Here is a 12,910-nt window from a genome sequence, read left to right on the forward strand (position 1 = left end):
GCATTTCCATCAGATGCACAACCATGGCTGCAACATTTGAATTTTAACTTAATCCTTTTCCAGGCATTTGAAGAGGAACTTTACACATAACCTTGCCCTGCTCCTCTCTTCCCTTTGTGCTCCCATCCCATGTCCCAGATATTCCTTAATTCTGGCCACCAAATACATGATATGTATTTCACCCGCCTGGGCCTGAATTCTTTCATGCTGAATTATTCTTTCACTCCACAAATATTTACTAAGCCTCTACTCTGCACAAGGCATTGTCTAGACACTGTGGACACAGCAGAGGATGAAATCAACAGACAAAAACCCAGACCTCGTAGAATTTATATTCTGGTGAAGGAGACAAGAAAACCAATACATAAAACATATAGCAAGTTAGATGAGGTTAAATGCTGGGGTTGGGGCAGGGGCTAGAAAAGGGAAAAATAACGAGCCAAGCATCAGATGGTCAGGAAAGGCCTGACTGAGAAGGTGTTACCCAAGCAGACCTGAAGGAGGGCCGGGGGCCATCCACGCGGGTGAGGGAGGAGTTGCCCGAAGAAGGGAAGGCCCTTCCGCAGGAGCCTGCCTGGCATGTTTCAAGAACTGCAAAGCTGCCAAAGTGACTGGAGCAGAGGGAGCAAGGGGGAGGGGAGAAGAGCAGAGGAGAGGATGAGGCGGGGAGCTCACAGGGCCCTGCAGCCATGGGCAAGGTCTGGCTTTCCTCAGGAGATGAGAGGAAGGATGCTGTCCCCACTGGAGGATGTGGAACGCACCTTGCCAAACTCACTCTGGCTGATGTCTTGAGAACAGATATTTTGTGAACTGTGCTTTTCGTGTTAAAAGTGCAAGAAAAACAGTTAGAAAGCTACTGAAATGGTGGCTTCAGCCCAGGGTGCGAGCTGTGGCAGGGGGTAAGAAGTGGCTGGCTTTCCCATATACATTGAAGAAAGAGCCAAGAGGATTGCTGAAGGATTGGATGTAGGACGGAGAGAAAGAGAGGCGTAAAGAAATACTCCACCATCTTTGGCATGAGCATCTGGCTGGAACGATGGGGCTGCCATTAACTAGAGGGTCAGCTTGTCAGGGCACAGGAGGGGGAAGGCAGAGCTCCATGTTGGACATGTAACATTTGAGAAGCTGTTTAGATGCCCCAGCGGAGAGGTCAAGTAGGCAGAGGCATACCAGTCTTGTGGACAGAAGGTACTGCCCATCACATCACGGGCCATTGCCTGATAAGTTGTTAAATCACATGAGCAGCCCTACAACGAAAGTCTATGCAAACACGCCAGCAAGCACCCTTCTCTTGCACAGTCTGGGTGGGCAAAGCTCAAAGACAGCACACACCAGGCCGAGAACTTACTAGAACACTGGAATGACTCTTTCCCCAGGAGTGTTTTATCACAAACCAAACACTGCAGAACCCCAGAGAACGTTCCAGGAACAAACTGATGTCGACTCAGTTTCTCTTTGTCTTTGGCATCCTTGCTTTTCGTCTTCAATAGAGCAGCAGCAGCAGGAAATTGGGGGAAAATGAGAAAAAAGAAACACTGAGAGGCAACCTTCTTACAGGAGTCATGCAAACAGAATCTCTACGTTTTCTCTCAGAATCTAAGGACTGCACAGCAGGAGCACAGTCAGGCCCAACTGTAATATTACCAGCATGTAGCTGTCTTAGTATTTCTAATGACTTGGACGACACTCCATAAGAAATACAGAGGTTTTCAAACATACGTGTATAAAATCTCAGGTAAGTGATTTTAAAGGGAAAGTGGGAACTATACTGAGTGTTGAGAAAGAGTCACATATGTTTTATTGACAAGAGGCGCAAAATCTCAATTACCTTAGATTTATTCCGAGGACTAGTCATCCTATTCATGAGGAAGCTGAAAGTTCGGCTCACTTTGTATTTTTCAGACTCCGATTTGGCAGGCATGCTGTATTTATCCCATTCTTCTTCCTGAATTCTACAAAAAAGAATTTGTTATCACGGCTCATAGGACTTAAAGAGGGAGTAAAACACAGCATATTCATACAAATGTGTGTGTATATATACACACATATATACATATATATTTTATACATATATTTTTACACATATATTTTTCAGGTTTTAATGGTTATTCTAAAGACAAAGATAGAAACTATTAAAAATGTGTCTTATAGATGGATAGGTGGACAGATGTATGATAAAGCAATTATCTCACAATGTTAGCAATTATAGAATCTAAGTAGTGGAAATAGGTATTCAGTATATAATTCTTTCAATTTTTCTGTATACTTTAAAATTTTGAATAAAATATTGCAGAAATCAAAGAAATCAGACATAATTTTACTCTGAAAACATTCATCTTCCTGTTTACTGTGTTATCAGAATTTTCCGAGGGCACAGAGAAGCCAAATAACACTATGAAACTGGCTTTTATTTATTTTGGGGACACAGAGATAATACTCAGCAGACACAATTTTCTTTGTCAATACAGCTCGAGAAACAGCTGTCCGCCCTGTGGTTCAGTCTCTCTGCTCAATCAGGCTATTTGCAGTGAGATGCTCTAGGTCGTAAAGGAGAGAAGGTTGTGGATACTCCCCCAAATAATAGGCAAACTAGAGGTAACTGTACCCAATCTGTGAACATACCGAACATCACTTATTTTCTTCTAATACCTGTCATCATTCTTTAGGAAAAAACAAGTCCCAGCTTTGGAAAGTTATATTTCCCGTGGAACTTTCTCTGATAGTCTTATATTTCTAATATTATTACAGAGAGAGAGAATATCAAAGATCAACCTAAGCATCATGTCAAACCAGATAACACTTCCGTAGACTCTTTTTAAACTGAACATTTCATAACCGAAGTCCCTCCCACCCCAGCTGCTCACTTGCCAGCATAGAGGCTCCCACATTTCTCTCTGGGAAATACTTTTCAAAGCAATCCTATTATTGATATGCACCAAAATATGTATGGTTACATCTCACGAAAATGTTGAGTTCAATGACAGGTTTCTAAGACTTCAGTTTTTCTCATCTGATCAATGACAGGCTTGGACTAAATTATTTCTAAGGCTCCTCTCACACTTAAATATAATATATACTTACCTGGTACATATTAAACAAAACTTTAAGTTGTTTAACCCCTATATTAGATAATTGAGAGTTCAAACCTATGAATGCACTTAAAAACTAATAAATGGCTTCAGAGCTGCTGCTCGGTCCTGCAGATCTAAAGGCACAGTGAGGACGGTGTGAGTCCTCCTACTTGAACCCTGCACAGTAAGTGAAACTGGGTTTGCGACTTACAGAAGAGAGTTGAAAAAGTTACAAAGGAAAGAGGTGGATAGAAGTGAACATACCCACCACTACTCAGAGTCACAAAAGGAAGTCCCCGACCCTCTTAATTCCTTCCACAGCCACCTCCTCAGTAACTGACTGGTCAACATATAAGTTTCCATACCACTTGTGTCTTAAGTATCCTAATTTGCAAAACTCCTGGCATAATATTCAACAGGCTCACTTTTGGAATGGGGGAAAAAACACATTTGAGAGCTTAGAAAGAATCCTCTCTGAAAGACCTTTTGTGACCCCACGAAATGCCATCCAGTGTCTGAGAGAAGAACAGTATGGTGAGGAGCCCTACATCTCAGAATTAAAGAACACTAAGGTCAATGTGGATTCTGAGGTCAAGAAGTCTTCTCCTCTACTTCCCAGCAGGAACATAACTAAACTCTCTCAAATAAAAGAAAATCAATTCCTGTCTACCCAACTCTACTCCCACCCCCTATGCTACAGAAGGCGATATCAAGAACAATGTTTCAGTTCTGATTTAAAACCTCTAAATGAACCCAAGTTACCGTGTATCCTCTATACTTCTACAAGATGACATAAAATCACACCACTTAATCTTTAACCTCAAATGTTGATAAGACCTGAAACATGACAAAGTAAAAAAACAAATACTGAAACAACAAATATTAAAAACTCAGAATAACCATCCAACCCTGTAGAGGTGTGAGTATCATCAACACGATCCACTGTCAGATTATGAGAATGGGTAACACTGTATAGCCTCTGGGCAAATGTGGAAGGCCGCTGATTCCATGTTTCAAATCTAATTTAACTACATGGCATTCATCTATCTAACAATTACATAATTTAGAGAAGAACTGAGAAGGGAAAAATCCTCAACTGATTTCACAACAGAATTTAAATACATTTTCAGTTTATAAGAATCTGAAAAAAATTAAACTCTTTTCAACATCCCAGAACACAAACGCCTAAGCTCTATTATTGATTTGATGACCAATGGAATCACCCACTAAAGTTTCACAAGCCTCATTCCTCAGAGACTGTCTGGGTATCACCTTTCCAACAGGTAAACAGATATTTAAAATATCTTAAGAGTATGGATCTTCAACATCTTAATCTTTAACCGATTATATCTACAACCTATTCGTTTTTTAAAGAACTGGGCATCTAAGTGTTAAAAAAAAGTTCCCACTATTCCAAATTGAAAATTGATACAATGAGATTTCTTGAACACTCAGATGCTCAATTTTTTTTAATAGAAGGTAATAGATGGAGTAAATTTAAGATAGATGGTAGCAATAAAATAAGTGGGCCATGCCATTTAATTTTTAAGAAGTTGGGATAGATGGAGTGTCCGCTCCTGCAGAAATGAGCCTCCAAGATCTGGAGTGAACCCCCTTTAACCTGGCTGCATTCTTTTCCAGAAGCTAAGAGATCACTATAAATAAGAGAATTCCAAAGTAGGCAGACCCTCAAGTACATATGTACAACATGACCAAAGCAGAGCATTAGGGATGGCCAGGGATCTCACGGACATGTCCAACAAGACATCGGGAACACAGTGGGTGAGATGAAAGGTCTGCTGTACTAGACACACCAGGGAATATGACTGATAACGTCAGACACTTTCAGGATGTGGACCAAGACAGACTGAGAACAGAAAAAACCAGGAATGACAGAAAATGAGGAATAAGAAAGAGAGACACTCCCTATACATCTCATCCAACCTAAAGACTTTTTTACGGTGGTATTTAACCAATGATGACATTGGCCTTTCCAGTTTTAAATCCCTCGCCTAATGCAAAATAAATATTTTTGATTTAAAAAAATGTTTAGAATCAGTCCATTACTTCTCCAATTGTTAAAAAGATGACAGAGAGAAGACTGCTAATTAAATGATGACCAGGATGATGAGCAAATTCCAGAAATAGTCGGTAAATTGCTTAAATGAAGTAATAAATGTAAAACAGTGCAAGGCACACCCAGTGATGGTACGTTATTGCTGCTTTTGCTTTCATCATTGTCATTGTTATGACGTCATCTTCATCATCCTATTCTTAAAGGGCATTCTTAGTCTTCCTCTGTTTTTATCATTGCAAAGTTTGCATTCTGGTCTCAAACAAATAAGAATGAACAAAAGGAGGTTTTTTCTTATTGATACTTTTATTCAAAGCAAAATAGTCCATCTTGATCCATATATTAAAAGGTTTCAGAGTTTCAGCATTAATATAACGAAAATTAAAACCATTTTCCTCTTTTTCACATGGTCTCTTAAAGCCAAGTGTTCATTCCATTTCTGACATTACCCCAGGGTTATTTCACAGTGTGACTTGTGAGCAGTTAAGTTAATCAAGAACAACAGAACTCAACAATCCTGCCCGCTCACTAGTCAGCCTCCCAAGCTTTACCCCAGTAAGTAAGCTAGGCTTAAAGCTTTCAAATCTGCACTACCAGTCAGAAAACTGATAAAGCTTAAAATACTTTCTTCTTCATTTATTCTTTGTTCCAAACTTAACACTTCTAAGCAATGCTCCATAAAGACAGAGGGCAGAGACGTTTAGGCACATTCTATAACTGACCGCCAGGGGCTTGTTACCACAGCAAGTCTTCTTGTCTTGGCAGACAGACCCAGGGAGAACCTGCATCTTTCTAAACCAGGTGGTCCTCACACTGCCCCCTTCTTGGTCCTATACACTGGAGGTTTTTGGCTTTGAAAATAACCCCCCAAAAATGTTCTGACCCCAGTCCTGAGGCCTGCACATCTGGGGACAGAAAGGAGCAGCTGGCCAACCTATGCTGACAAAGATCACAGAGGGAGAAAGGATTCAGGCAAACTCATTGCATAGAAACCTTTCACGAAATACTGCACAGATATCAGAAACGATGTGATGTGCAAACATTTCTCAAGATGGATCAAACCATCCCTCAGGAAATTTGGAACAGTTAAAATACCTTTTTTCTCTTGGTGGCTCCGGAAAGCTGTAAGCTCTTTGCTCTACAAGACACAGAACAATAAAATGAAAACTAAGGCAGACAAACTAGCAGTCATGTGTTAGTCTGAAATGCACACACTCAACCATATTTTATCATTATACACACCCAGTTAGAAAATAATGTCATTTTACATAGGTAGGGCATTGCTCCGGATACCTTTGTCACTTTCCCTAGTTTGGACAGAATGGAGAGGAGGCCAACATGTGGCAACATTTAACAACTTCATAAACTAAGTTAGCATCATCAAGGGGCAGCAAACATTTTCAGAAGTGCAGAAAATTAGCTCTATCTTTTTGGATATTTCTCACCAGAGCTTCATTCCTTATTCGTAACACTAATTCCCCAACATACAGAATAAATAAATATCTTCACTGCTTTGTAGCAAAGCTCAAAAGAAAAGTTTGAAGCCCAGCAAAAGGAAGAGTCCATTTTAACACAGCTGCAATGCTTGTACAGAATCCCAGCAGCAGCCAGGTCAGAGATGTGGGTCGTGGCTCACAGGGAAGGGAAAACCACCTTCCCCACTGGACTCGTTGCGGGTAGAAGGGGCAGGCCCATGCAAGCAGCTTAGCGCCATCTTGTTTCCGGAACTGGAGTACTTACTACAGAGATGGAGCAGAGACACTGACTTAGACAGTGAGAGAGACCGAAGGAGGGAACGGCCACTGTGGAGCGCACCATCTACAGAGCAGGGACAAAGCCTTTACCATTACAATCCGGAAGAGTGAAGAGGCAAAACCAGTTTGAAAAAGGGAGATGGGCCAGATAATAAGGAGGAAAACCAGTACATAAATATCCCCTGAAATGTGTAAATATCAATGTGGAAGTAATACTATCTTGTAAGTAATAGAAAATCTACTTTGAAGAATTTGAAGGCTTTATTTTATTGCCATTATTAAGGGTCCCTCAAAATAAATCGTGGGCAGAAATTATCATCCTTACTGTAAACAGGCTGAGGTGCCAAGAGAATAAGTCACATGTCCAAAATAATCAAGCTAATAAAGTCATAGCATCAGACTCAGGCAAGAGAACAAAGTTTAGTGGGATTCCATCCATCAGAGCACAATAACTTTCAACAGGACACTCACTTCACTCTTCAAATCTTACATGAAGAACACTTTTCTTCATCTTGGTGAGGTGACAGTGTTCCTTTCTATCTAAAGCCACAATGTACCAAAGGGAACAATAGGATTGGATTTTGTTTTATGGATATACAAGCATTAAATAATAAAGTGGCGCTACTGCAGTCATGGGTCAGGAGAAAAAAAACTATGAGAGGCGATAGGAACCCTTTGGAAGTGACAAGGATGAGAGGATATCTCAAATAAGAATAAAAAGGAAAGACCATCCTCTCTTTGCAGGTCTGTATTACAGCACCCAATCATTGCAACCGTGCGGGATATCCACGGGAACCTCGTACATAGAGTGTGCAGCCTCAAATCAAATCGCCGGTTTGTAACTCTTACCTTCTGGAGAGTGTCAAACTCCATTCAAATGGCCCTGTTTTTAAATATATGGTCTAAAGACAAGCTTTTATTCACAGAAAATCCAAAGGTTTCAGCTTTTTATTCTTTCTAATTCAAATGCAAAGATTTAAGGGTTGTATGCAAGGCAAAGATACCTTTCCTTATTGATTAAAGAATTCATAAAACATATCAATTTCCTCTCAGTTATCTGGTCAACAATACAAGACTTCAGAACAGCCTAGCTTTAAAAATCAGAGCTACTACAGATACAAAGGCAAGGCCATCATTCTGCACACTGCACGGAAGACTTGAAAATGTTTTCCAAATAGTAATGGTATAAAGTTAACTTGCCATCCAGGACTATTAGTACAAAGGTGTCAAGCTGCCAGGAGAAGGAATCCAGCCTAAACTAGGTTAGGGAGACCTGGAGGTCCCAGAAAGACTCATGGTATGGAAAAAAAATCCAGGGCAAATTGATTCCAGCTTCTTTTCCTGTCCTCTCAAGGTAGCTGTATTTTCTCTTGCTCTCAGTCCTTATCTCCATCTCCCCATTCCAAAAATTAAAACTGACATTTATCATCAGTCTTGCTTTTTCTTCTTCCAAAAAGACTTCCCAGGGGCAGACCCTGTGGCATAGTGGTTAAGTTTGGCATGCTCTGCTTCGGTGGCCTGGGTTTGTGGGTTCGGATCCCAGGTGCAGACCCATACTACTCATCAGCCACACGGTGGGGGTGATCCACATATAAAGTGGAGGAAGATTGGCACAGGTGTTAGCTCAGGGCGAATCTCCTCAGCAAAAAAAAAAAAAAAAAAAAGAAGACTTCCCAAAAAGGAAAAAGAAAAATGAAAAAACACACCTAGTGCACTTCTTTTGTATTGTATGTATCCTGTCTAACATATTCATTCAACAAACATGTATGGGAGATGTTCAATAAGTCAGTCATTGTTTTAGGATGGCAGTTCCAAGCACAATTATGCTTTCAATATTGCCCCTTATAGCTTAAAAATCAAAGTAATGACAACAATGCAATAAAGAATAAGAAAAAAGGAGGAAAAAAAAGGAAGGAGTAGGGGGCCAGCCCAGTGACGCAGCAGTTAAGTTCGCACGTTCCACTTCAACGGCCTGGAATTCACTGGTTCGGATCCCGGGTGCAGACCTATGCACCGCTTGGCAAGCCATGCTGTGGCAGGCGTCCCACATATAAAGTAGAGGAAGATGGGCACAAGTGTTAGCTCAGGTCAGTCTTCCTCAGCAAAAAGAGGAGGATTGGTGACAGATGTTAGCTCAGGCCTAATCTTCCTCAAAAAAAAAAAAGGAAGGATATTCTACATTGGGAAACTGAGAATACTTAAGCACGCCTCTTGCTTTCTGAGTTTTTTAAGACTCGAGGATAATAGACCAAGGCATTATCTAACACAGTGACAAAAAATTACAAGGCTATATATTACAGATTGGCACAAATACTTCCAAATACACCTTAAATGTAGTTATTACATAATATGTACAGAAAGTATGAAATAATTACACTTCAAAATAAAGTTGCAAATGGGGGAGGTGGCTGAGAGAGGCTACGAGGGCAGCTCCACGGTGGCTATAATTGTTCTATTTATTGATCCAAATTCACTTTTGAAAATTCATCAAGCTATCTGCTTATGATCTGCACCCCTTTCTGTAGGCATACTATATTTTAATTAAAATCTTACTGCATAAAAGTTATATTTCTGATTGCTTATACTGTCACAAAAAACACTGAGATATATTTACCCATGTTTCAAATATGTTCTGTTATTTCAACGCTCTAATGTCCTTTGCTAAATAAAAAAAGGAATAAAGTCTATTTTGCAATGCTTTGCCTCTGAGGAGTTAGATTATTTCAGCAATTTACATATAGGGCAAAAGTAATTTTTATAATTTACTTAAAGAAAATCCTCTAAAACTCTCACAATAAGGAACCCAGAATAAATTCAAGTTTATGCTAATTCTTGAGGAAAACATTTTATTTAAAGAATAAAGCAACAGAGTTGTGTACATAATTTTACCAAAATCAAATCTATAACTTGACTGATATCCAACGAGAAAAAGATTTTGCTAAGCTTAGAAAAATCAGTTATGAAAATAGAGTTGACAAGTTTTGCCTGCTGCTCTTGCATATTTTATGTTCTACCTGAAAATGGGCTCTGGAACAGACGCTCTGGAACACAACACATTCAAAGCCAGACGGTAAATAAAGCTCACCTTCACTTAAACTGCACACTGCAAAGTCACGCACCATCTGAGTTTTTCCTAAAGAAATTTTGGGTGATGAGCAGGAATAAGACCGTGAACGGATTCCAGAAAGCAAGGACTCCTAAAAGAGATCATAACAAAAATTTTTTTTTTAATTCTACAGAAGACCTGAAATTAGCATCTCTCTAAAAAGATTCAACCTGAATGTTTCTGATGCAATCTTATTATTTGTTTCTCTTTGCCTGTTACGACTTCTAAAATTGTATTGTCTTTTTAAAGTTTTAGTAAACTTGAGCTCTTGGGAATATTTCCTTTATATACTTTAGGATGCAATTATGACATTCTAATCAAGTTGGTGAAAAGTGAAAAATTAAGTTAAATGACTTTTTCTCTATATATTCAACAACAAGTTTGACCTTTTTTTTCGCCTGAGTTTTTAGTTATTTTCATTATTTTATACTGTAGCATTCAAGCAAAATTTTCTATTAACTGATATATCTATATTTAATGATTATTAGAAGGTAGAGGAACAGCATCTTACAATTATAAGAGTTTTTAAAACTTCCAGCTGGTTAAGTTTACAATGTCAGCTCCAGCCTCTAGGGGAGAAAGCATGAGGCCAGTGTACCTTCCCGGGCTGTGCTCATCTCTCCACAGATTCCCATCCAGCACTTCCTGGGATGATGTCTGAATATCACTGATTCATATATCTTTAATGTTATTCCTTTTAAATGACTTCCATTTTTGTTTCTGTTTTTCCAAGTATATACTATTTCTATTATATTAGCAACAAATGTGAAAATGCAAGATGGCAAGATAATTAAAATATGGTTTTGTTACATGTTCTAAAAATTTTAAAGAAATATGCAATACAACCATCAAAGCCATTTATGGTACCCAACTCCCATCCAAAAGGGGCCTAATGGGCTTAGGATTGGTCCTACCCATCCATTTTTTAAGGTATTACTTAAGGTTAGGTTTAAAATAATGTAATGTAAAATTTGTTACTAAAATTAAGCCATCAGCAACTGTCCTTCATAAACACTGGTCTCTTCTGTTCTCCCTAGGTGAAAACACATGGTTTCCCTCAGTTCTTCAGTTTAGTTGAAGGGCCTGGAGGAAAGTTGAAAATGGAAGCTGACCCTCCCTCGATGGGCCTCGGGCTGTGGCTCCCTGACTGTCTTATGAGTGAGGACCCACCGGGCCGGGGCGTCAGGAGGCCGGCCCAAGCTGCCCCATACCCCTAGTGGTGAGCTGGCCACAAGGGCCCTAGTCAAACGTCATCCTCTGTGTTTAAGTCATGCATGGTAATTACATTTCATAACATTGGGACTGTGACAATTATCCAGAGGTCTCTGGCAAAAAGTTACACAGGGTAATTACAGAGGCAAGGCAGGAGGTTTCATAGGACAGTCTTCTTAAAAGTGAACACAGTGGAACCGTTTCACAAAGACTGAATTACTTTTCATTCCAAGTAGTGAGGAGTTTCTCAAAGTCCATTCAAAATGCAAAACCAAGAAGTATTTACGTTAACAAGCGGACTCATTTCTTATTATCCAGAAATATTACATGACCTTCAGGCTCAAAGAACTATGACAGCTCTACAGGCCTCAGAGCTGAAGGAGAGGATTCAGGATCTGGGCTGAGAAGACCTGGGCTGGAGAGCCGAATCGATCACCAAGCTTGGGCAGCCTGGACAAGACAGCTAAGCTCTTCAGAACCTCACCTGTGCAAAACTTAGAATGAAAGTACTGCTTCCATCCCAGGTGAGTCAGGAGAAAATTATGTGTTTTGTATATTGTAGAGCACGCTACACAAAGAACACATTATCATAACCACGCGTCCATAGTAAGGGAAGTTTGGGCAGAGCACACATGGTTTTACAGCAGTAAACTCAATTTAAAAAGAAAACAAGTGGACAGCATAGAAATCGAAAAGGAAGAAAACATATGTCCAAATACAAGAGGGCTCTCTGTGCAAGATTGGAAGAATTTATTTAATCTTTTAAAAAACAACCACAATAAAATGAAACTCCAATGAGAAAAAAGCTGTCGCCTATGGAAAAAGTGATAAAGTTCATGGGGTTCCAGATTAGTTCATGCAGCCAGGAATGCTCAAGTATCACCCTTGCCTTAGTAACATTATTCATCTCATCACCCAGGCCAAGGAAAGATTTATGTGAGAAAACAAGTTTGATCATTTAGCCCACTGAACATTGCCGGTTTCTCTCTCTTTAAGGAATGATCGCAGAAATCACTGTATGCGGTGGTAAAATTTTCCAAGGATGTGAAAGATTATATGTACTGGTGATGAATTAATGAAACACCAATCAGCCGTTGTAAGTGAGGACTATACAAATTAAACAGAGTGGGAGAAGTTAAAAACACAGACTCAATCAGCTCATGAGTCTCCGAAAATAAAAAAAAAGTAGTTTGCACATGTGAATAAAACATCATTTGTCTTTCAGATAGACATGGATTTAGACAACATATTCTCCATGCTTACAATAAACCAAATTAATACCAATCAGAATACCTTCAATTGCAGGTTACTTGATAAAGAAAGTGACTCGGTCCTGGAGATGTTGAAATCTTGTTCAGGGGTGGTCTCAAAAGAGTCCAGTTCATCCCCACTAGGAAGCCCAGTCCGCGAGGAACTCTGAGACCCCGGAGCGTAACACACGCGGGACTGCTCAGACGGCCCCTCCCCTTCACTGTCAGCATCCAGGGCATCGAGGCTAGAGCTGGAACACAAGTAAGTAAATAAGCAGACCATCAGGGAAGCAGACAGACAGACTGACGGAGTCATTGGTTTCTATTTCTCTGAATTCAAATGCTCTCATTGGTGTGAGGTGCAAAGCGTACTCATTTAATTGCTAACAAAGCTTATATTTAAGTAGTTTTTACTTTTTTCTTCCTCCATATCTCCTCTTTTT

General features: G+C 39.7%; 1 protein-coding gene across 17 annotated transcripts in view; it reads right to left on the bottom strand.

The window, feature by feature from the left end:
* The window catches only part of ARHGEF28 (Rho guanine nucleotide exchange factor 28), a 272,749-nt gene that overhangs the window by 78,227 nt on the left and 181,612 nt on the right, over positions 1-12,910 (bottom strand). For 13 of the 17 annotated variants that reach the window (XM_046665596.1, XM_046665599.1, XM_046665597.1 and 10 more), the window contains 6 exons: positions 12,511-12,718; positions 9,985-10,096; positions 6,886-6,963; positions 6,241-6,283; positions 1,829-1,952; positions 1,349-1,481 (listed from right to left, as the gene is read on the bottom strand). In XM_046665596.1, coding sequence (XP_046521552.1) covers positions 1,349-1,481; positions 1,829-1,952; positions 6,241-6,283; positions 6,886-6,963; positions 9,985-10,096; positions 12,511-12,718 — 698 coding nt within the window. The remainder of the gene's footprint in view (positions 1-1,348; positions 1,482-1,828; positions 1,953-6,240; positions 6,284-6,885; positions 6,964-9,984; positions 10,097-12,510; positions 12,719-12,910) is intronic. The other 4 variants (XM_046665609.1, XM_046665606.1, XM_046665604.1 and 1 more) reach the window with 1 other exon arrangement.

Source organism: Equus quagga, chromosome 7, assembly GCF_021613505.1.
Source record: "Equus quagga isolate Etosha38 chromosome 7, UCLA_HA_Equagga_1.0, whole genome shotgun sequence".
Taxonomy (NCBI): domain Eukaryota; kingdom Metazoa; phylum Chordata; class Mammalia; order Perissodactyla; family Equidae; genus Equus; species Equus quagga.